Source organism: Artemia sp. Qi Xiang Cuo, chromosome 20 (genome assembly GCF_049724085.1).
Source record: "Artemia sp. Qi Xiang Cuo chromosome 20, ASM4972408v1, whole genome shotgun sequence".
NCBI classification, from domain to species: domain Eukaryota; kingdom Metazoa; phylum Arthropoda; class Branchiopoda; order Anostraca; family Artemiidae; genus Artemia; species Artemia sp. Qi Xiang Cuo.
In genome coordinates, this window is record NC_142813.1 from 33,846,925 (window position 1) to 33,872,921 (window position 25,997).

Here is a 25,997-nt window from a genome sequence, read left to right on the forward strand (position 1 = left end):
TCTCTTTATTTTTCAAAAGTTCATTTTGGATTTCTTTTTTTGAAATACATGAGTGTGAATATTTCAGTAGTGTTTTGTTGTGCTTTACCTTGTCACAGTTACATTCTCTTGATTTTTCAAATTTCATTTTGAATTTCTTTTGTTGAAATGCAGGAGTTGGAATATTTCAGTATTGTTTTGTATTTTGCAAAATTATCTTACAATAAACTAGAGTTTACGATCAAAAACGAATTTGTTCACCTTGGAAACAATTCAAATATAATCTTTGCTGATATTGATATTAGTGCGTAAATCACAAACTGACAAAAAATATCCAGAACTTTTTTTCTTATAGCCTTTGCTTTGAAGACATTTCTTCATCTTAATTGGCTTTAGAAATATCATGCAAAATAAAACTAACCAAACCGTCGTTGCTTTGTCGAATTTTGAGAAAAAAAAGGATTGTAACACCTGATTGGCTCGTTTGTATGCAATTTCAAGCCAGAGAAAAGAACGAAACGTCTTTGAGTCACATTTTTTTAAGGTAAATTTGATGTTTCTCTATGATTCAATCCCAACGTCACCCTGCTCTGAGTGTTGAAAATGATTTCACGACATTATTTTAGTTTATTTTTCTTGCCCCAAACTACTTTTTTTATCATGAAACCTTTAGAGACCAATTTGATCAACTTGGAGAAAGTTCAAATAGAATTGTTAGTGATATTGATATTAATGCGTAAACTACAAACTGACAAAAAAATATCCAGAACTTTTTTTTCTTATAGCCTTGACCTTGAAGACATTTCTTCATCTTAATTGGCTTTAGAAATATCATTCAAAATAAACTAGCCAAACCGTCCTTGCTTTGTCGAATTTTGAGCAAACAAAAGGATTGTAACACCTGATTGGCTCTTTAAATAATTCCAAATTTTTAGTTAGGACACTCAATATACTAAAAGTGTATTGTTCAAAGATTTACCATGAGAATCGATGTTGTTAGAAGCATTTCAAAAGAATAGTTTACGAGGGCCGACATATCTGATAAAATAATTTAGTTGGTATGATCAATTTTGTAACTACAATCGATATCCTAAAAGTGTCTGATTCAAACTTTTACCTTGAGCATCGATGTTGTTAGAATAATTTCAAAAGGATCATTTATGAGTGCTGGCGTATCTGATGAAATATTTTAGGTCGTATGATAAATTTAATTTTTTTTTTTTAATGAAATATTTTGTAGTAAGGACACTCGATATCCTAAAAGTGTCTGATTCAAACTTTTACCTTGAGAATCGATGTTGTTAGCAGAATTTCAAAAGGATCGTTTATGAGTGCTGGCATATCTGATGAAATAATTTAGGTCGTATGATCAATTTAGTAAGGACACTCGATATCCTAAAAGTGTCTGATTCAAACTTTTACCTTGAGTATCGATGTTGTTAGCAGAATTTCAAAAGGATCGCTTATGAGTGCTGGCGTATCTGATGAAGTAATTTAGGTCGTATGATAAATTTAATTTTTGTTTTGTTTAATGCAGTAGTTTTTAGTAAGGACACTCGATATCCTAAAAGTGTTTGATTCAAACTTTTACCTTGAGCATCGATGTTTTAGCAGAATTTCAAAAGGATCGTTCATAAGTGCCGGCGTATCTGAAAAAGAAATTAGACAGGGGTTACGTGCGCGCACGTAAACCCTGTCTAATTTTTTTTTCATAATTTCCTGAATTAAATTTCTGTATTGTGTATCCGGTCTGTGCGTGTGTCGTCTCAATGTGTGTGTCATCTCTTTGGGTGTGTCGTCTCTGTTTTTATGTCTTCTCTGTATGTTTGTCGTCTCTCTGTGCTTGTGTGTCGCCTCTGTGTGTGTGTCGTCTCTGTGTGTGTTTCGTCCTTTCTGTGTGTGTGTCGTCGCTTTGTCTGTGTTGTCTCTATGTGTGTGTGTCCTCTCTGTGTGTGTGCGTGCCGTTTCTGTGTGTTTTTCCTCTCTGTGTGTGAGTCAACTCTGTATGTGTGTCGACTCTGTGTGTGTGTCGTCTCTGTGCATGTATCGTCTCTTTGTGTGTTTCGTATCTGTGTGTGTATGTTCTCTGTGTATTTGTCGTCTCTGTGTGTGTGTCGTCTCTCTCTGTGTGTCGTCTCTGTGTGTTTGTTGTTTCTATGTGTAAGTCGGCACTTTGAGTGTGTCGTCTCTGTGTGTGTGTCGTTCCTCTGTGTGTGTGTCGTTCCTCTGTGTGTGTGTGTGTGTGTGTGTCGTCTCTGTGTGGGTTCCGTCTCTGTGCGTGTGTCTTCTCTCTATGTGGTGTCGTCTCTGTGTGTGTGTCGTCTCTGTGAGTGTGTCGTCGCTATGTGTGTGTGTTGTCTCTCTGTGGGTGGGTCATCTCTGTGAGTGTGTCCTCTCTCTGTGTGTGTGTCGTCTCTATGTGTGTGTTGTCCCTGTGTGTGTGTCGTCTCTATGTGTGTGTGTCGTCTCTATGTGTGTGTGTTGTCTCTGTGTGCGTGTTGTCTCTGTGCTTATTGTCTTTGTGTGTGTGTCGTCTCTGTGCGTGTGTTGTCTCTATGTGTGTTTCGTATCCGTGTGTGTGTGTCGTCTCTCTGTCTGTGTTTTCTCTATGTGTGTGTCATTTCTGTGTGTGTGTCTTCTCTTTGTGTCTGTCGTCTCTATGTGTGTATCGTCTCTGTGTGTCTGTGTGTGTCATCTCTGTGTGTGTGTCGTCTCTGTGTGTGTGCGTCGTCTCTGTGTGTGTGTGTGTCTTCTCTGTGCGCGTCTCGTCTCTGTGCGTGTGTCGTCGCTATGTGTGTGTCGTCTCTCTGTGCGCGCGCGTGTGTGTGTGTGTGTGTGTGTGTGGGTGTGTGTGTGTGTGTGTGTGTGTGAGTGTGTGTGTATGTGTGTGTGTGTGTGTGTGTGTGTGTGTGTGTGTGTGTGTGTGTGTGTGTGTGTGTGTGTGTATGTTTGTGTTTGTGTGTATGTGTGTGTTTGCAGGTGTGTGTGTTAATGTGTGAGGGTTCGCGTTTACGTGTGTTTGTGTTTGTGTGTGTGTGTGTGCTTGTATATGTTTGTGTGTGTGTGCGTGCTTTCGCGGGTGTGTGTATTTGTGTGTGTGTGTGCGTGTTTTTTGTGTTTTTGTGTGCGTGTGTGTGTGTTTGTGTGTGTGTGAGTGTGTCAACATCGATTCTCAAGGTAAAAGTTTGAATCAAACACTTTTAGCATATCGAATGTCCTTACTGAAAAACTACTGCATTAAAAAAAAAAATTATCATACGACCTAAATTATTTCATCAGATACGTCAGCACTTATGAACGACCCTTTGGAAATTCTGCTAAAAACGTCGATGCTCAAGGTGAAAGTTTGAAACAAACATTATTAGGATATCGAGTGTCCTTACTAAAAACTACTGCATTAAAAAACAAATTAAATTTATCATACGACCTAAATTACTTCATCAGATACGCCAGCACTCATAAGCGATCCTTTTGAAATTCTGCTAACAACATCGATTCTCAAGGTAAAAGTTTGAATCAGTCACTTTTAGGATATCCAGTGTCCTTACTAAATTGATCATACGACCTAAATTATTTCATCAGATATGCCAGCACTCATAAGCGATCCTTTTGAAATTCTGCTAACAACATCGATGCTCAAGGTAAAAGTTTGAATCAGACACTTTTAGGATATCGAGTGTCCTTACTAAAAACTACTGCATTAAAAAAAAAATTAAATTTATCATACGACCTAAATTATTTCATCAGATACGCCAGCACTCTTAAACGATTCTTTTGAAACTCTGCTAACAACATCGATGCTCAAGGTAAAGGTTTGAATCAGACACTTTTAGGATATCGAGTGTCCTTACTAAATTGATCATACGACCTAAATTATTTCATCAGATACGCCAGCACTCATAAACGATCCTTTTGAAATTCTTCTAACAACATCGATTCTCAAGGTAAAAGTTTGAATCAGACACTTTTATGATATCGAGTGTCCTAACTAAAAAATGTGAAATTATTTAACGAGCCAATCAGGTGTTACAATCCTTTTGTTTGCTCAAAATTCGACAAAGCAAGGACGGTTTGGCTAGTTTATTTTGAATGATATTTCTAAACCCAATTAAGATGAAGAAATGTCTTCAAAGTCAAGGCTATTAGAAAAAAAAGTTCTTGATATTTTTGTCAGTTTGTAGTTTACGCACTAATATCAATATCGATAAATAAAAGTTCAAATAGGGATAAAATCCTTTTAATAGACAGTGTTTTTTATAACAGTGATAGAAATTCACAAAAATACCAGATATTTCGGTCACATATACAGTGACCGTCATCAGTATGTAGTTGACCTTTGTCCAAATGTTATATCATTGAACGCTAATGAACCGAATCCAAGAAGGTCAAAGAGAATAGCTTCCGCCTTTGCTTTGAAAAGAATTAGAGATTCAAATAATATGTAGTGTTATTTGATTTAGTATATAAACTTTTGTTTTAAATTGTTTTATTTTAGTTTTACTACTGATGACGGTCACTGTATATGTGACCGAAATATCTGGTATTTTTGTGAATTTCTATCACTGTTATAAAAAACACTGTCTATTAAAAGGATTTTATCCCTATTTGAACTTTTATTTATCGTCATGGAAAGGCAGTGTGGTCTCCGAAATTATCAATATCAATATCAGTAACGATTCTATTTGAACTTTCTCCAAGTTGATCAAATTGATCTCTAAAGGGTTCATGATAAAAAAAAATAGTTTGGGACAAGAAAAAAAAAACCAAAATAATGTCGTGAAATCATTTTCAACACTCAGAGCAGGGGGACGTTGGGATTGAATCATAGATAAACATCGAATTTACTTTTTTTTTAAATGTGACTCAAAGACGTTTCGTTCTTTTCACTGGTTTCAAATTGCATACAAACAAGCCAATCAGGTGTTACAATCCTTTTGTTTGCTCAAAATTCGATGAAGCAAGGATGGTTTGGCTAGTTTATTTTGCATGATATTTCTAAAGCCAATTAAGATGAAGAAATGTCTTCAAAGTCAAAGCTATAAGAAAAAAAAAGTTCTGGATATTTTTTTTTGTCAGTTTGTAGTTTACGCACTAATATCAATATCAGTAACGATTCTATTTGAACTTTCTCCAAGTTGATCAAATTGGTATCTAAAGGGTTCGTGATAAAAAAAATAGTTTTGGGCTAGAAAAAAAATAAAATAATGTCGTGAAATCACTTTCAACACTCAGAACAGGGTGACGTTGGGATTGAATCATAGAGAAACATCGAATTTACCTTAATTAAAGTGACACCAAGACGTTCCGTTCTTTAATATGGCTTGAAATTACATACAAAGGAGTCAATCATTTGTTACAATCACATTTTTCGCTAAAAATATGACGCCTTAAGGACTGTTCGACTAGTTTTACTTCGCTTGATATATCTAAAGCCAATAAAGATGAAGAACTGTCTTCAAAGTCAAGGCTATAAGAAAAAAAGTTCTGGATATTTTTTGTCAGTTTGTGATTTACGCACTAATTTCAATATCAGCAAAAATTATATTTGAACTTTCTCCAGGTTGATCAATTTGGTTTTTGACCGTAAATTCTAGTTTCTTGTAAGAAAATTTTGGAAAATACAAAACACTACTGAAATATTCTAACTCTTGCATTTCACGAAAGAAATCCTAAATGAACTTTGAAAAATCAAGAGAATGTAACGGTGACAAGGTAAAGCACAACAAAACACTACTGAAATATTCCAACTCTTGCATTTCAAAAAAAGTTATCCCAAATAATTTTTTAAAATTAATGATAATTTAACTGTGACATTGTAAACAATAATTAAACTCTACTGATATACTCCAACTCTTGCATTTCACTAATGAAATACAGAATGAATTTTGAAAAGTTAAGAAAACATAACTGTGACATGATAAACTATGACAAAACACTACTGAAATAATCCAACTCTTCCATTTAACGAACGAAATCCAAAATGAACTTTCAAAAATTAAGAGAATGTAGCTTTGATAAGGTAAAGCACAACAAAACACTAATAAAATAGTCCAACTCTTGCATTTCAACAACAGAAACCCAAAATGAGCATTGAAACATCAAGAGAAAGCAACTACGACAAAGTAAAGCAAAACCAGACACTTCTTAAATATTTCAACTCCTGCATTTCAACAAAAGAAATCCAAAATGAACTTTGAAAAATCAAGAGAATGTAACTGTGACAAGGTAAACCACGACGAAACACTACCGAAATATTCCAAATCTTGGATTTCACGAAAGAAATCCAAAATGAACTATAAAAAATCAAGCAATTGTAACTGTGATATTGTAAACCACGACAAATCACTTCTAAAATATTCCACCTCTTGCATTTCACGACATAAATACAAAATGAACATTGAAAAATTAAGAGAATATAGCTGTGACAAGGTAAAGCACAACAAAACACTACTGAAATATTCCAACTCTTGCATTTCAACAAAAGAAATCCAAAATGGACTTTGAAAAATCAAGAGAATGCAACTGTGACAAGGTAAACCACGACAAAACACTACTGAATTATTCCAACTCTTGCATTTCACGAAAGAAATTCAAAATGAACTTTGAAAAATCAAGAGAATGTAACTGTGACAACGTAAATCACAACAAAACACTAATGAAATATTCCAACTCTTGCATTTCACGTCAGAAATTCAAAATGTACTTCGAAAATTTTTGAGAATGTGGCTGTGACTATATAAAGCACATCAAAACACTGCTGAAATATTCCAACTCTTGCATTTCAACAAAAAAAATCCCAAATGAACTTTTAAAAATTAATAGAACGTAGCAGTGATAAGGTATACCACGACAAAACACTACTGAAATAATCCAACTGTTGCATTTCACGAACGAAATTCAAAATGAACTTTGAAAAATCAAGAGAATGTAACTCTGACATGGTAAACCCCGACAAAACACTACTAAAATATTCCATCTCTGGCCTTTCAACGACAGAAATTCAAAATGAACAGTTAAAGATCAAGCAAATGTAGTTGTGACAATGTTAAAGCACAACGAAACACTACCGAAATATTTCAACTCCTGCATTTCATCTAAAGAAATTGAAACTCAACTGTGGAAAATTAAGAGAATGTAACTACGGGATGGTAGACCACAAAAAAAAACTACTAAAATATTCTAACTGTTGCATATCAACGAAAGAAATCCAAGTTGAACTTTCAAAAATTAAGAGAATGTCACTGTGACAAGGTAAACCACGACAAAACACTACTTAAATATTCCAACTCTTGCATTTCATGAAAGAAATTCGAAATGAACTTTGAAACATCAAGAGAATGTAACTGTGACAAGGTAAACCACGACAAAACAATACTGAAATATTCCAACTCTTGCATTTCACGAAAGCAATTAAAAATGAACTTTGAAAAATCAAGAGAATATAAGTATGACAGGGTAAACCACAACAAAACACTATTGCAATATTCTAACTTATTCGTTTCTGCGATGGAAATCCAGGATGAACTCTGAAAAATCAAGATAATGTAAGTCTGACAATATAAACCACAACAAAACACTACTGAAATATTCAGACTCTTTCAAGTCAACGAAAGAAATCCAATACGAACTTTGAAAAATCAAAATATTATAACTGTTACAAGTTAAAGTAAAACAAAACACTAATGAAATATTCCAACTCTTGCATTTCATCGAAAGAAATTCAAAATGAACTTTGAAAAATTAAAAGAATGTAACTGTAACAAGGTAAACCAAGACAAAACACTACTAAATTTAAATTTGTTTCATCTCATTCGAAGACATGTAAAAAAAAAGTTGAAAAAAATATATCATGTTAAAAAAAAAATAAAAAAAATGGGAATGGGGGGGGGGCAAAAAGTTGGAGGGAGGGGGAGCCCAACGAGTGTGGGGGTCAAGGACCTGTGGGGAGTTGATGTCTCTGCTGGTTAGTGTCTGGTGCTTATGGTCCTTGATGGTTCGTACTCATATACACCTTACTACCTGATTTGCAAGGATTTATAGGGTTTGTTCTGAATTTCATTATTAAAATTCTTTTCTTACCATCTACATCTCTCTTAGTATCAACTTTTTAGTATACTAAAACGTTAGACCCTATTTTAAATTGACAACACTGTTCAAACATCACTTGTGTATTATACAGTACACAATCAACCCATCTCCCTCAAAAAATATTTTATTCAGAGATTTCATGTTAAAAAATTATCCAATCACTAATTAGAATCAATCACACTCCTATTGTTCAAAACATTAATATTCCACTTCAAATACCTCATTCTATCAAATTTTCAACTTGATATGCGTAGCCTACTGGCAGGAACCAATGGGGGAATCCTCGCTCGTAATTGCTAATCACCTTAACCCTTTTATTCATCGTCAAGTACATGCTCCAAAAATATTTTATTCAGAGATTTCATGTTAAAAAATTATCCTATCACTAATTACCCCTTTTTTGCAAATGTCAATCAAACACCAAGGAACGTAATCTCACCGAACACGTCAAACTGTTTCCAAGGCAGATTAGCTTTTTAAAATGTTCACGCGTAAGTTTAATGTCTCAGGCATGGGTTTTTCTTGCGCAATTCATATAGGGTGTATCAGGGAAAGTCCAACAGTGGGGTAAGTCCGATAACAACCTTCAATTTGTCTATGGTCCATTGTATCTGTGGGAGGCTTTCATATTTTCTTCCATATTAGTAGCAGTAGGCAACAGTGCCATCAACTTCTGGTAGAGGTAGCACACCTTCCGTTCAGAAGGTTTTGAAGTTTTTTGGACAGCGTTTTCTTAAGAACACAGGTAACTGACTTTACCTTAAATTATGCAGATTACAAAGTAAGAAAGATATAGAATTTTTTTCATTTTTTTGAAACTAGAAGATCAGGAGCATCTTCCTGATTTTTTAAAACAAGCTAATGTTATTAGTTGAACAGATAAGAGGGGGGTGTTGGTCTTACCCCCGATAAAGCCCATCTGGGGAAAGTCCGACATGTCGGTCTTACCCCCTACAGGGGAAGTTTGGCTGGGGTGTCGGACTTACCCCATGTTACCAAAGATGGATATTTTAAATGGTCGAGCAGATTCTAAGCTTTAGATCATAAAGGTTGAAGCCAGTAACCATCCTTATATGGCTTTACTAACTTAATGGAATGTAGTGTTGTGTTGATCATTCATGTATTGCAGTTCTGTGCCTGCTTTCGTTTATCTTTCTCCCCTGTAATTTTTTTTTTTCGTCTTAACCTTTACTTGTGACCTGCCGTGCAAAAAGTGTAGCAAAATAGAAATGCTACTTGGCATGTATCAAATTTGTTGGCAGATTTTGTCTGAAAATACCCTTTTTACATATAAAATAATTTTTGCTCAAAGAAAAGGTGCCAAAACACAAGTCGTGCTCTACCATGCAAAAAGTGGGATAGCATAGTAGCAATGCTACTTGACAGTTTTCATGGCCTAGCAAAATTTGTTGGCTTTTTTTTTCAAAAATACCAATGCAGCCACAATCCCTGAATTTTTGGGGATTTCCCCCAAATTCTGTATTCTCTGAAACTTTATCAAAATCGGTTCTCCAAAAATCCCTTTTCTTTCAGGGTTGCCACACCTAGTGAATTATCCCTGACGACAATCCACCCCTAGTAACTATGACTTTCAATTGACTTAACATAATTTTTTCACTACTTTCAAAAGTTTATGTCTCAATGATTTACTACACATCAAAACCAGACATAGATTACTGAATTACTGACCTTTCTTCCTATGCTAGTAAAAGTATACTGACCTTTTTATAGTTGTAGTACAGTGATAAATAAATATTAAGAATGCAGTTGGGTGTGTATTATTTTTATAATACCAATATCATTGGAGTGTACAACTCAATCCATAAACTATCAGCAGTAAGCTATATACTGTATACTTGAGACTTTGAATACTATACACCATTAGCAGTATTAGAGTAAATATGAGACAGTACTTTAATATGATTAGGAAAACTATTGATATTTCTAACCGCAAGCTATACTAAGTTACATTTGTTACTTTTCTGAAAATTTTACCTATAGAAATACTTCTTGCTCAAAGAAAAGCTGTCAAATCACGGATTTTGCTGCTAAAGTGTTGGCAGCTATTGAAATTCTGCTACTGGCAGTTTTGGAATTTTTTGTACACCTGCTTGTGACAGGTTTTTGAATACATTCATCAATTCATTCATAATTCCCCTTCAAATAAATTCATCAATTCATTCATAATTCCCTTGTCTTTTCTAGATACCTAGAAATTATGTTCGGAAAACACAATGTGGGGTTGGAGGACCATATGATGCAACTCAGCTACAAAACGCACTAGCAGAGATATCTTCAAAGAGATTGTCTATGCTACAGGCTTTAAAAGTATTTCAAATACTGTGCACTACCTTCATGACCATCTTATGAAGAAGACAGCAGTAAAAAAAACAGTTTGTGGTGGAGGGAGGAGTCAATAAATTCCTGCTGAAATAGAAAAGGATATGGCTCAGGGTGTCCGAATACTTTGAAAAGTGGGGCATAGGTCTCAGCAAGCAGGAATTTTTTGACCAAGTCCAAGAATATCTCATCAAGAACAAAGTTCAAACAAGATTTAAGGACAACCGACCTGTTCATGACTGGTGGGTGCGGTTCAAGTGCTAAAACAAAATTTCACTAAAGAAACTAGAAAGGATAGAACACAAAAGACATTTGCAGCAATCTGACCCCTTCATAATGTATGGTTTTTATGAGCTGTTGCATGAAACTGCCACGGCAATGGATATTCTTGACAAGCCCCAGTGCCGGTTTAATTTGGATGAGACATCTTTCTGCAGGGATCCTGGCAACACGAAAGTTGCAGGAGCCAAAGGCTCACCAGCCACTCGTAGAACAGGTGGTAATGGATGTGAAAATACAACTGCCTTGGCTTGTATCAGTGCAAATAGAGAAAAACTCACACCTTTAATAGTTTTCTCTGCAAAGAATACCTGGACCTCATGGTTACGTGAACATGGAGCTTACCCTGGTGCATCTTACTCATCTACCAATAAAGGGTGGATGACATCTGATCTCTTTATGAACTGGTTTGAGTTCCAGTTTCTTCCTCATGTAAAGGGAAAGGCACTTCTCATCTTAGATGGACATGGCACACATGCTCTTGCAAAACTTGCAAAGCTTTCTCTTGCTCTTGCAAAACTTGCAAACGAAATTAACGTGACAATTCTCAAGCTACCTCCACATGCTTCAACCTCTCGATAAAGTGGTTTTCAAGAGAATGAAAGTGTCTTATGATCAGAATCTCTCGAAATGGCAGAGGGAGCACCCTGGCAACATTCTGTCAAAGAAGGATTTCGTATGTCTCTAATCAAAGGTATGGGATACCTATTTCACTCCTAGTCTGATTTAAAAGTCGTTCAAAGCAACTGGAATCTTTGACCTGAGTGTTCCAATGAGAGTAAACCCATCCGTAATTGACCAAACCAAGTTTGAACCTACCAAGTTGAGACGCTATGCACAAATGAAAATGGAGCAAGAGAAAAATTCAGGCACATCTAAAGTCACAACCACTGTCAACAATGAACTAGAAAAAAATACCTTTTCTGTTACCTTTAGTCCAAGGAAGTTGCTTGGCAACCAATTAAAAACTTTTGAAAAGATTCTTCTTCACTCAATGAAGCGGCCCGACCTACCATCAGTTTCAGGAATAGAAAAATGGAAGAAAATTGCAAGAGAGGCAGAAATGATAACATCAAAAGAACATCTAGAGGTGCTTGAGAGGGAAGAAAATCTGAAAGCAAAAGGCAAATGGAAGAAGAAAAGTCCAGATGGGAAGGGTGTGACATCAAAAAAAAAAAATTTCCTAAGAGGGAAGCCAATAGAGATACGGGTGATAGCGAATCAGACATCAGCCTTGAACTTGGCTCTGATGAGGATGATCAGAGTATTCAAGATACTATTCAAGAAAGTGACAGCGATGACAAGGAGACACCCAGTAAGCAAAAGATTGTTCCCAAGCTAAATGAGTACTATGCAGTCAGATACGATGCAAGGAATGACGAACAAGGTTACATAGGAAGGGTTCTAGACTTTCCTGATGAGGGAAAAGTTAAGCTCAAGTTTCTTCACTGCTTGAGCCTTGCCACCTACTCTTTCAATTGGCTAAAGAAAGACGATTTCGATACTGTAGATGACAAATACATTAAGCAGGACCAGTAAACTTAGTGGGAAAACCAGACCATTTGAAATACCCCAAATCCGTCAGGTTATTGTATCGTACAAGGCAGTTACTAGCAAGCGTCAGTAGATCTTTGTTTTATGCCCATACACGTAAGCTACAACATATATGAGTAACTTTTTGTATCTGGAGTCAAACCATATTTTGTGTGATATGTTTTTCTTTTTTAAAATACAAGCAATCATTTACATTCAGTCATTTGTGCACCTCGGCTATGATACTTGTATCGTTTATTTGTTGGGTAAGTCCAACACTTTCAGAGTGACCACACATCAGCAGAACAAAGTAGGGTCTGACCTTTTGATGCCAGTCCGTTTGTCATAAATAATGATAGATTATGGACTTGTAGTGATTAATTAATTAACTATAAGATGGTGAAGTCATATCATTTTTGATATATTGTTGAAAAAAGCTAGTAGGATATGTTGCACTTCCCCCAAAGCTGGGGTAAGTCCAACATAGCAGACTGCACCAACTTTGAGACCTGGTGATGGGCTACAAGCACAGTATATGGGAAAGTCAGAAAGTGAATAATATGGGAAACTGTTGTAAAAAAAAGGTTGATAGAAGATGATATGAGATACTCATAAAAAAAAAATCTTGAGAGTCAATTTAACAAAAAAAAACATGTTAAGGTGTCGGACTTTCCCCGATTCACCCTACCCTTCATATTGTATACACTATTATCTTGCCCCGTTTCTTGTATCCTTTCATGTATCCCTGATAGTGCATACTAGGTAACTACTGCCGCTCCTTACTAACTGTTCGTTACCACGAATTATTTGGTAGGTTGATTCCTTCAAGCCAAGGTTCAGTAGGTGCACAATACCTATTAAATACACTTGCCACAAGACTGATGGCGCCACGAAATATGTAAAAAAAGAAATGTGTTGGAAAAAAACGAAAATTGAAAATGCAGTTGTAATGTCTGATGTGTATCTTCAGGTAATTAAGTCAATCAGCACAACTTTTGATCCCATATATCTGTATGTTCAAAATTATACTTTCAATCTATCGACCTATTTCTGGTATAACTGAATCACTAATTATATATACAGTGGACTGAATGGGATAGTTTCACTGAAAAAAAAGTGCGGAGGAAAATTTTCCCCCCTGATGTAGAAGTCGTTGAATTTGATATTCCTGACGTCGTTTATAGCCATATGCGTTTAAAATTTTGACTACTGGAAGATTGTGATCTCGTATTATTTTGAAGAAGATTCCTTCTCCCAAATTTTTCTGTAGGATTCCTTCGGAAGACCAAAAGCATGCACGGTCCAAGAGATGGTAGCCCTAATGAGTTCTGCCAATTGGTAATAAAAGTGAGATTGTAAAATGATAATATGAAATATCTTGATTTTATGCCGTTTCACCGATTTGATTATGATTTGTCCGATTAGGCCAGAATACTGATATTGACTGTTAAAATGACCCAGTAGTTGGTGAAATTGATTGCTCTCCCCCATCCATCTCTTAAATAAAACTTGGGATTAGTGACGATTCTGATTCAATGTAAATTTGAAGATAAAAATCGATCTTAATGCAGGGAGGTTTGTTAAGAACTTCTTGTGCCCACTTCTAAAGATTCAATTAGTTTCGTAAAGTAGATGGAAACAATTGATGGTATGCAATAGTCGAAAATCCAGAACGCGATTAATGGTTTTTTGTCTTCTAGATTTTATTTGGTATGACGTACAGCCTAACTGATATAAATAAAAAAGTAAATACTCTTTATTGCCATAACAGGACACAGTTAGCAGTGGACGTCTCACGACAAGAAAATATAACACACAATAAAATGAAATAAATATAAAAACGATTTATCAAAACTTTGCACAGTATTTTCAAGAAGTTCATCATTGTAGTGCTTTGCAAAGTATGGAATACAGGACGAGAGAAACCGTTTTGATGCCTTTTGGGTTGGAGGAAAAAGAAATTGGCAAAACGAAATGAGGACTCCTCTACTTATTTTTGGCCGAGTGGTTCGTGGTTTTTCAATGTTCGGTAAATTTTGCGATGGGCATCAGAGTTTTTATATTTCGTCCTACGGGTGTGACTGTGGATTTTTCTTTTATTTAAAAACAATTATTTGGTAGTTTTGAAAGTCCTTAGATTATATTTTCTTTATGCTTTTAGAAGCGCAAATACAGTCATATTGGGCCTGAACATCTTCTTGAATTATGTCGTTCTTATGGAAAAGAGCAAGGAAATACTGGTGTTACGAAAATCGTTTCTAGAGGTTACTCATCTCTACTAAGGTTGAAGAAAAGTAAGTTATCGCATCTATTTCTTTTCCTTTTTCTTTCTTCATTTCTTTCAACTCCTAATCATGTTTCTACTTTGTTTCTAATTAAGGATTTGGAAATTAGAATTTTCTCAGGCTCAAACGAAGTTTGATTTGGGGGCAGGTTCTTCAACAAAGAATACCGTAGGCCTCCCAATATCACTATCTTGATCTTGTTTTACTCTCTTATTTTGGCCAAAATGCTTCCTGGAAATTATTTTGTTTCATTTAAATTTGAGATTACCCCACTTGTATCAAAATCAGAGTTGCTTATGAAATATAGTTATGAAATGTTATATGTAATCACAGAAGAAGGGTGGTGTCCAAAATTATAAAAATAGTGATTTTGCGGACCTCTTGGCTGTTTTTTTCTTCTTTTTTTTCTCAACACATAATTTTCAATTCAACTGAATTGGTTGGGAGGCCCCAGCTATCTCCCTTCTTTCTCAATGGTTTGCAGCTGGATCCTTCAGCCGTCGCTTCAATTTAGTGGCACTTGGGTTTTCAGCCCTCCTATCGCATTGGTTGGACCTGCTTTATAAATTTAGACCAGCCAAAGAACTTGCCGGACGACAAGTACAAAAAAGAAAAATAGAGCGTAAACTGTTTTGTGAAGACTGGGGGAAAAAAATATTTTCCACCCTTCCCCAAGATTCTAAGTCTCCTCATCCCCAGTTCCTCTCCAAAAAAAAAGAAAATGTTTCTCTGAAAGTTCAAACTCAGTCCTCCGGCCGTGAGACAAGACAGGATATTGTCTACCAAACTACGCATAAAAATCGGCACCCTTTTTTTTTCTCAAATCTATGGGCAGTCGACTCGTTATTATGAGAGGCTGACAATCATCAAACTTACTGATAGAAGGTGCAGAGATTATTTATTCAACAAAAATCTTAACAAAACATGAAAAATTCACCAACATTTCCCCCGCAAACCTCCGTGACCGGATGCAATACTGATAGTGATTATAGGAATATATATGATACTTTTTTTTGTTTAAGAAAATTTAAAAAAAAACGAAGTTGCACTAGATCTTGTTTTTTTGCAATGTTTAGTGAACCAGCATCAATGTTTTTACCCTTTTTAACTTTCCTTTTTTTGTTTTTTTGTGAGGCTTGTTATTTATCTTTGTGTTTTCCTTCGCTATTATTATAGTTAATTCTATAATTATTGCTATTTATATTAGATTCTTGAATTTGCTGTGTAATACCTAGATGACTTATTTTTGTGGAGTCATGCTTCTCGGACAAGCGTCTTCTAGAGCCTATAGCATTGTCCTATTTTGTTATTAAATTTATTTCAATTCAGGGAATCTATAATGAAGTGCAGTCGTTTCCCTTCGGAAAAATATGTTCTCGGGAGCATTCAAATGACTGATCTGAAGTACGCTAATCAGAGCTACTTCTCTATAGCAATACGTTGTAATTTTCAAATTTGATATTGGCTGACTGAATCTCACTTACACTAGTTGACAAAGAAAGCTTACTGCAAGAAAGTCAGCAAAGTGGACTTGCACTGGAAGACATCCGAAACGTAATATTCTCATAGTTTATTAATATTTGCTGTCAGATTCAGATTCTTTCAGCTTCAATCTGGTTTTATTAATATTAATTAAAAAAAACTTTCCAAAAAATAAGTTTTTCAAAGAAAAGTAAAGGCCATTTTAAACTGAAGCTCAGCAGATACAAATGCCTTTTAAAATTCAAACTCAAAACGACCAGAAAACGAACAGAAATTAAATAAACAATCATAGCAACAACATTCAACAAGTAATAATATAAATGAATAAATAGATCTTAAAGCGAGTAATGCTTAGATTGAATATGAATATCAAGCTGAAAATGAAAAAAAAATATTTTCCTATCGAAGTACGAATGAAACTTAAAACGAACAGAAGTTAAATAAACAATCGAAGCAAACAAACAGAATTGGTATTAGTGTAAATTGATAAATGAATCTTAAAACGTGTGAAAATTAAATTGAATATGCAAATAAAGCTTGAAACGAACAAAAATCACCACAAACAAGAGTTTGGGTATGACCTCCTTCTCCCACTGTAAAAGTCTAAAACCTACTGCGTCATTGGCGCTTTACTGAAAACCAATTTTATGACAAATGTTTTCTTTTGTACTTAATATTGAAAATAAACATTAAAATTATAGTAAAATTTTGAACTGGTGAGCTTTCAGCAATTAATATCATTATACATAAAATATTCAGTTTAATTTATTAGCTCTTTTTAAAGTTGTTAAAGACGAATATAGTTTCCCTACAGACAAGTGTTTGGATACTGCCTCCTTTCCTAACTGTAAATCAAACAGTTCGTAGTAACGAACTGTAAGTAAGGAGCGACCCGGCTCAATGGTAACCGAAACTCTAAAAAACGGTGTTTTGATACCAATAGATATATCAAAAGAATTATATCTTAATGCTAATTTCAAATATATAAGTTTCATCAGGTTTATTCTTACCCATCAAAGGTTACGAGCCTAAGAAAATTTTGCTGACTTTCGAAAAAAGGGGGAAAGACCACCTAAAATTCATAGAATCTTAATAAAAATCAAACCATCATATTCAGCGTATCAGAGAACCCTACTGTAGAGGTTTCAAGCTCCTATCTGCAAAAATGTGGAATTTGGCATTTTTTGCCAGAAGAAAGATCATGGTTGCGTGTTTATTTATTTGTTGTTTTTTTTTCCAGGGGTGATCGTATTGGCCCAGTGGTCCTAGAATATCGTGGGATGGCTCATTGGAATGGAAATTAAAAGTTCTGGTGCCCTTTTTAAGTGACCAAAAAAATGGAGGGCAACTAGGCCCCCTCCCACGCTCATTTTTTTCCCAAAGTCACACGATCAAAATTTTGAGATAACTATTTTGTTCAGCATGTTCGAAAATATGATAATTATGTCTTTTAGGATGACTTAATCCCCCGAAATTTCCGGGGGGAGGGCTGAAAGTTATGAACTTTACCCAATGTTAACATATAGTATTGGTTATTGGGAAGTATACAGACGTTTTCGGGGGGGATTTTTTCTGGTGGTGGGGGGGGGGGGGTCGGAGGTTATGTGGGAGGATCTTTCCATGAAGGAAGTTTTCATGGGGGAAGGGACGTTGCTATGAAGGGGATTATTTAAAAAAAGACCAGAAATTAAATATAAAAAAGCAAGTTTTTCAACTGCAACAGCAGTAACATCAAAACTTAAAACGAACAAAAAATATTACTTATATGATTGTGTTCACCCCCTAGTCATTACCTCGCTCTTTAAGTCAAAGATTTTTTAGTACTTTCATAAGAGCTATTTTTTCTAATTAACGACCTTTGTGATTAAGTGGTCATTTTTAAAGAATTTGAACGAAATTCGAGCTTTAGCTTAAAGAGCAAGATATTTACTCGGGGGCGAAACCCCTAATATACGTATTAAAAATATATGAATATAGAAGTTCGTTACGTAAGTTAATTCGGAATTTACGTATATTTATTACTAATAAAATCGTTTGTAAATAAAATCAAACAAGTTTCGAGTAAGCCATTTAACCAAATAAAAGTAAAATTAATATGCAAGTTTTTTTTAATTATTCATGTACGGTGAGTCAAGATCAAAATCTGCATTAACTCAAAAAATGTCAAAAATTAAATAAAAAATACAAGTTTTTTAAATGAAAGTAAGGAACGACGTTAAAACTTAAAACGAACAGAAATTATTCCTTATATGAAAGGGGCTGTCTCCACCTCAACGCCTCGCTTTTTGAGCTAAAGTTTGACTTTCTCACAACTCTATTTTTCAAACAATAAAAAACTTTAGCGCAAAGAGCGAGGAGTTGAGGAGGGGACAGCCCCTTTCATATAAGGAATAATTTCTGTTCGTTTTAAGTTTTAACGTCGTTCCTTACTTTCATTTATACTTCAATAGGAAAATATTTTTTTTCATGTTAAGCTTGATATTCATATTCAATCTTAACATTACTCGCTTTAAGATATATTTATTCATTTATATTGTTACTTGTTGAATGTTTTTGTTGTGATTGCTTATTTAATTTCTGTTCGTTTTGGGTTTCATTTATTCTTTAATAGTAATTTCTGGTCGTTTTGAGTTTGAATTTTAAAATTAATTTTTGTTCGTTTTTGATTTCAAAAAGTTTCAAGTTCTTAAAGATTCCTTATTTCAAAATAAAACTTTAAAAAAAAAATCAAATATTCATCAAAGTATCAGAACTGATATCAAAGTAACAATATCAAAGTGAAAAACTGGGTTTTTGTCAACCTCGGAGTTATTATTATCTGATGTTTGAACTATTTTTAACAAAATTGCTATCAAAATTTTTATCGGATGGGTTTGAGGAAAAAGGGCGTGGGGGGACAAGATTAAGCTTTGGTCCCTTTTGACTCTTTAAAAATGAACTAGAACTTTCTATTTTTAATCAAATGAGCCCTCTCTGAAGTTTATACGAGAATCCCATCTATAAGAACCATATATATCCCCAGAGTATAACTTACGACGCCTATCCCAGGAATCTCGGAGGTTGTGTCGATCCTGGAGTTTTAATAGCTCAAGGTTCAACTATTTTTAACAAAATAGTCACCTGAAAGTTATATCTGACAGGTTTATCAATCCAGTACGCCCAAGTGTGTTGAGGATAAGAGGCGATACTTGCCCTCTTATATTTTTTCACTCTGAGAAAATGAACTACAACTTTTAATTTCGATTCAAATGAATCCTCTCTGAAGTTTATACGAGAATACCTTCCATAAAAACCATATATGCCCCACGAGCAATACTTACAACACCTTCCTCGGCCCTGGGGAGGGGGGGGGGTGTTGACACAGGATTTTTTCTTATCTGATCTTTGAACTGTTTTTAATGAAATTACCATAGGTAAAGGTGTTTTTGTTATATGATCTTTCAACTATTTTTAACAAAATGGCTACCCCAAATTTTTTATCAGATGTATTTGGGGAAAATGGGCTTGGGGGGCCAGTTGCCCTCTGATCACTTTGGCTCTTAAAATGGGCACTAGTACTCTCAATTTCGAATCGAATGAGCCCCCTTTGAAGTTTTTATGACGACCTCTTCTATATGAAGTGCCTCTGGGAAAAAAATGGAGTGTGGGGGGAGGCTAGCTAGCCTCCGATCACTTTTAACTCTTAAAAAGTGAATTACAACTTTCAATTTCTAGTCAAATGAGCACTCTAGGAATTTTATACGAGCATCCCTTCCATAATAACCATATATGCCCCCAGGGTGTAACTTGCAACGCCTACCCCCGGGCCCGGGGGGGCTGTGTCGACACCGGAGTTTTTTGTTTTCAGAACTTTGAACTGTTTTTAAAAAAACGTCTATCTCAAAATTTTTATCTGCTGCATTTAGGGCGGGGAGGAGGGGGGGGGGGCGAGTGGCCCTCCGATCTCTTTTGACTCTTAAAAAGTGAACAAGAACTTTTAAGTTCAAATCAAATGAGCCGTCTCCAAAGTTTATACGAGCATCCCTTCCATAAAAACTATATATGCCCCTAGAGCATTACTCATAACACCTGCCTCCGGGCTCTGGCGGGTTCCGTCCACACATGAATTTTTCTTATCTGACCTTTGAACAATTTTGAATGAAATGGCTATTATAAAAATTTTATCAGATGGGCTTGGGGGAAAACTGGTTTTGACTCTTAAAAATTGAACTAAAACTCTCAATTTCCAATCAAATGAGCCCCCTCTGAAGTTTATACGAGCATCCCTTTCATAAGAACCATATAGGCCCCCAGGACAACACTTACAACGCCTATCCCCCGGGTCCTGGGGAGTTTTATTGTTATCTAATTTTGAACAACTTCCAAAACACTGGCAATTTCAAAATTTGTAGGGGACGGGTTTGGGGAAAAAATAGCGTTGGGGGGGGGGCTAGTTTAACTCTCCTGACTCTTAAAAAGTGAACTAGAACTTTCAATTTTCAATCCAATGAGCCCTCTATGAAGTTTTATACGAGCATCCCTTTCATAAGAACCATACATGCCCTTAGGACATAACTTAGAACGCCTTCCCCTGTGCTCTGCGGGTTCTATTGACACCGGATTTTTTTTTATCCGACCTTTGAACTATTTTTAACGAAATGTCTATCTCAAAATTTTCATCAGATGGGTTGGGGGATAGCTGCCCTCGGATCTCTTTTGACTATTAAAAAGTGAGCTCGAACTTTCAATATCAAATGAGCCCTCTCTGAAGTATATACGAGCATCCCTTTCATATGAACAATATATGCCCCAGGGCATAACTTACAACGTCTGCCCCCAGGCCCTTAGGGGTTGTGACAACCCCTGAGATTTTGTTATCTAAGTTTTTAGAAATTTTTAACTAATTGGCTATCTCGAAATTTTTATTGGATGTATTTGGGGGAAAATGGGCGGGGGGGGGCTAGTTGCCCTCCAATATGTTCTGAGTCAAAAACGCTTAACTAGAACTTTCAATTTTAAATCAATTGAGCCATCTCTGAATTTTTTACGAGCATCCCTTCAAAAAAAACAACATATATTCCCCTAGGGCATAACTTACAACACCTGCCCTCGGGCCCTAGGGGGCTGTGTTGACCCCTGAGTTTTTGTTATATGGTCTCTGAACCATTTTAAAAAAAAAGCTTTCTCAAAGTTCTTATCAGTTGTGTTCGCGGAAAAGGGGCGTGGAGGGGGGGGGCTAGTTGTCATCCGCTCACTCTCAACTCTTAAAAAGAGGACGAAAACCCTTAATTTCCATTCTAGGAATCGCTATTAGAAGTTCATATGATTATTCTTTCTATTAGACTTGCATGTGCCCCCAGAACCCAACCTACAACACCTGCTCCCGGGCCCTAGTGTGCTTTATCAACGCTAGGTTCTTTGTTGTATTATCCTTGAGCTATTTTTAAGAAAATGATTATTTTAAAATTTTTATTGGTTACTTTAGGGAAAATGGAGTTTTTTGTGGGGGGGGGGGGAGCTGGTTACCCTTCAATATCTTTTAACATTTAAAAAGTGAACTAGAACTTTCAATTTCCAATCAAATGAGCCCTCTCTGAAGTTTCTACGAACACTCCTTCCATAAGAACCATATATGCCCCCAGGGCATAACTTATAACCCTTGGCTCTGAAGACTATGGGGGGGGGGGGAGTGTCCTGCTCAAACATATAATTTCCAGAACTTTCAACTACATTGAAGGAAATGGTTATACCAAAATTTTGATTGGATGTGTTGGATGTGGGAAATGGTGAGCATGGAAGGGGTGTCAGTTGCCTTAGAATCACTTTCGACTATGAAAAAGGGAACTAGCCATTTAAATTTCCAATCGAATGAGCCCTTTCTGAAGTTTCTATGACAACGTTGTCTATAGAAAACCTTATATGCCCCAAGGGCATAACTTACAACCCTTGCCCTGAGGGCTGTGGGAGAGTTGTCATCCTCAAAAATATAATAAAGACTTAATAAAGAACTTAAAACTACGTTTAATAAAATGGCTGTCTCAAAATTTTGATTGGATGTGTTTGGGGAAACGGTGGGCGTGAGAGGGGGGTTAGTTGCCCTCAAATCACTTTCGACTATTAAAAAGGGCACTAGCTTTTTGAATTTTCAATCGAGTGAGCCTTTTTTGAAGTTTCTACGATAACGCCTTCTATAAAAAACCTTATATGCCCCCAGGGTATAACTTGAAACTCTTGCTTTGAGGGTTATGGGGGAGTATCCTCCTCAAAAACATATTTTTTATCTGGAAATCAACTACGCTGAACAAAATGGCTGTCTCAAAATTTTGATTGGATTTATTTGGGGGAAGCATGGGTGTGGGGGGGGGGGGCTAGTGACCCTCCAGTCACTTTCAACTATTAAAAAGGGTACTAGCCCTTTGAATTTCCAATCGAATGAGCCTTTTTTTGAAGTTTCTACGACAACGCCTTCTATAAATCCTTATATGGCCCCAGGGCATAACTTAAAACCCTTGCCCTGAGGGTTGTGAGGGAGTGTCCTCCCCAAAAACATATTTTCTATCTGGAAATCAACTACGCTGAGCAAAATGGCTATCTCAAAATTTTGATTGGATGCGTTTGGGGGAATTAGGGGCGGGGGGGGGGGGCTATTTGCCCTCCAATCGCTTTTGACTGCTAGAAAGGGCACAATCCCTTTGAATTTCTAATCGAATGAGCCTTTTTTGAAGTTTCTACGGCAACGCCTTCTATAAAAAACCTTATATGCCCCCAGGGCATAACTTAAAACCCTTGCCCTGAGGGTTATGAGGGAGTGTCATCCTAAAAATCATATCTTCTATCTGGAAATCAACTATGCTGAACAAAATGGCTATCTCAAAATTTTGATTGGATGTGTTTGGGGAAATGATGGGTGTGGGGGGGCTAGTTGCCCTCCAATCACTTTCGACTATTAAAAAGGGCACTAGCCCTTTGAATTTCCAATTGAATGAGCCTGTTTTGAAGTTTCTACGACAACGCCTTCTATAAAAAAAACCTTATATGCCCCCAGGGCATAACTTAAAAGCCTTGCCCTGAGGTTTGTGGGGGAGTGTCCTCCTCAAAAATATATTTTCTATCTGGAAATCAACTGCGCTGAACAAAATGGCTATCTCAAAAATTTTATGGGATGTGTTTGGAGAACTGATGGGCGTGGGGGGGGGGCGTTTTGCCCTCCAATCACTTTCGACTATTAAAAATGGCTCTAGAACTTTCGATTTCCAATCGAATAAGCCCCCTTTGAAGTTTCTACGACGACCACTTCCATATGAAGTGCCTCTGGGAAAAAAATAAATAAATATTAAAACATTGGAGCCGTATGGCCTTTACTATAGGCAACGCTACAGCGTTGCCTCTGATAAATAGATAAGCATAAATTATAGTTCTCTATGGGAAAAACCTACTTCGAGTCCCTTAAACTTGACAATTCCTCCTAATTACACGTTACGGCTCTCGCTTCACTCTTCAACGGAACCATATCCCTTATCAAAATAATGCAACACCTAGTAAATTTCCCCCTTGCTCCCCGAAAGCTAATCCACCTTAATCTTGCAAAATAATAATAAAAACGGATATAATAATGATGAATATTTAATAATTAAACAGGAAAGTTCGTAATTATTAATTAACTCTATTTATTGAAAGTTAATCAGATTATTGGAATTACTTTAAGAAGACTCAAGGAAGCTCCTACATCTCAGCTCTTGTGCAAGCATGTTCCGCACTTTCGCGCATGCCACATCGGGGGCAAAATCCGATCATACTGTAGGTGTAATATAGTTTGTGTAAGGCATCAGGTTTAAGGCGTTAAATCAGCATGTAGTTTATGGGGGACAATAAAAGTTATCCTTCGGGGCGGTTATCGATCAGGGACTTCCAGAATCATGCTTTTCCTCCTTAATCTTCACGCCCAAAAATTAGAAATCAAGTAAATAATCTTGATGCCTTTTTGATTTTGTACCACCGGACAGTTGTTATAAAAGATAAATTTCTTAATAAAAGATGAAGAAGGGAAAGTTTTGGAGTTGAGTTTGATAGGATTATTTGAAAGTGAACTAAGATGTAGAAGGTGATATCGATATTTGCGGTATCAACAATCTTGCTTTAAAAAGTACAAGGAAACATTGTTCTTAAATTATGCATCCTCCCAGAAGGCTCTACGGGGTGCAATATTAGTCCTACTGAACTAAAATTAGCCAGAGGGCTGATTAAATAGCTGAGAACGTGGTCTACGATTTAGAATTTTCTCAACTAATTATGCTATATTTGGATCAATTTACAAGATATCTCTTGTAAATTTACAAGATATTTTGAGAAGTAGAAAACCTACTTCTCAAAATACAATTTTTTTTAGTAAAGTGTAAATGAAGCCCTGCCCTTTAAAAGACTTAGGAGGAGGTGGTACTCCTATCTCTAATTTGTAGTAAGTTGTGTTCCTTCTAAATTTGATTTGATTATTTATTTTAATTTTGTCTGCATCATCCATGGAAGTAAATATTATCTTTATGTTTGATGTGATTATTCATAGTAATTTCTGTTTGTTTTAAGTTTGAATTGCAATTCATTTTAAAATTGAAATAAAATTAGAAGTTTGAATTATAATTCAAACTCCTAAACCCTTCAAAGAGTAGGAATAAAGATCTAGAGTATTTTGAGCTTATGTGTTTGTCCGTAGCATCATCAACAATAAAACAGTAAAATTAAGTTACAAAGCTAACCAAGGTTTCAAACGAGAGCTATCGCGAACAACATTGGGGCTACCTTCCTCCCACTTTTAAACTTTCTAAACCAACTGAATGTCATAGAAACCATGTTTATTTTGAATCGTGTGGTTGTAATTAATCAAACATCAATAACAAAAAGAAAATCACTATCAGAATCCAGATTACAGGAAAGAGAAAATATGTTTCTAAAGAAAGGGAAATATAGGAAAGGAAATAGTAATTTTTAAACCAGTCTATTTAGTTCGTTGAAGCAATATTTTGAATTGACGAATGATTTAAAATTCTTTTTTTAGATTTGAAAGGAATATGTTTAAAAGAAAGAAAGAATGAGTCAAAATTTACTGTACATTAATCTGATTGAACTAGATTGATTGTTTGAAATATAATAAGTCAATAACATTAATTCCTGAAAGTGCATAAGGAATAATTTTTTTTAATGTTGTAATAAAGATTATGAGAAACTGTGAGGGATTGCGAGAAACTACTTAAGAAAGATAGGGTTCTCAGTAAAGTGCAAATTACGCTCTAACCTTTCGAGGGTTTAGAACAGTGGCGCTAATTTACAAAAACGTAAGTAGGGGACAAGGATTTTGTCGATTTTGTTTAAAAATAAAGATAAAATTATTTCTCAAAATCCAGAGGGGAGGAGGTATTTTAGTTTTTCTTATTTTAAAAACCGTGGTATTTGCCAAAAAATATTAAAAAAAAGATATTCTAAAGTCGGGGGGGGGGGGTGATATGTAGTGCTAAGTAAATAGAGAAGTGGGCTCTATGTATTTTTTTTCAAAAAGGCACTTCGTATAGAAGGAGTTGTCTTAGAAACCTTAGAGGAGGCTCATTCGATTGGAAGATAAAAAGTTTTAGTGCCCTTTTTAACAGTCAAATTTTTTTTTGCACAGCAACCGGCCCCCTCTCACGTCCCCTTTTTTCTTGAAGACATCCAATCAGAATTCTGAGACAGCCATTTTGTTCATCATAATTGAAAGGTCTAAAAGCTGTGCCTCTAGGAATGACATGGGAAAGAGCTGTGAGTTATGCAATTAGCCCACTATTCACATATAGTATTTGTTATTGGGAAGGGAGGGGGTGGTGTTTGATCCTTGGCCTCCGGATCTAAGGGTGATAAGATGAAGATTTTAGGGAGTGTTGAGGTAAATCAAAACACAGTATGTGTATGCAAGTTGTCGAAAGGGAGTACCTAAGGAACGACTTAGGGTATTAAATTGGAACTTTCAGGGCATGATGAGTGGCATATTCAATGACCAAAAGGCAATAT

The 25,997-nt window shown here is 35.8% G+C and overlaps 1 protein-coding gene across 1 annotated transcript in view; it reads left to right on the forward strand.

Moving 5' to 3' along the window:
* BRWD3 (bromodomain and WD repeat-containing protein) overlaps positions 1 to 25,997 on the forward strand; it is a 128,154-nt gene that overhangs the window by 35,380 nt on the left and 66,777 nt on the right. The window contains exon 4 of the mRNA XM_089106339.1: positions 14,381 to 14,513. Coding sequence (XP_088962465.1) covers positions 14,381 to 14,513 — 133 coding nt within the window. The remainder of the gene's footprint in view (positions 1 to 14,380; positions 14,514 to 25,997) is intronic.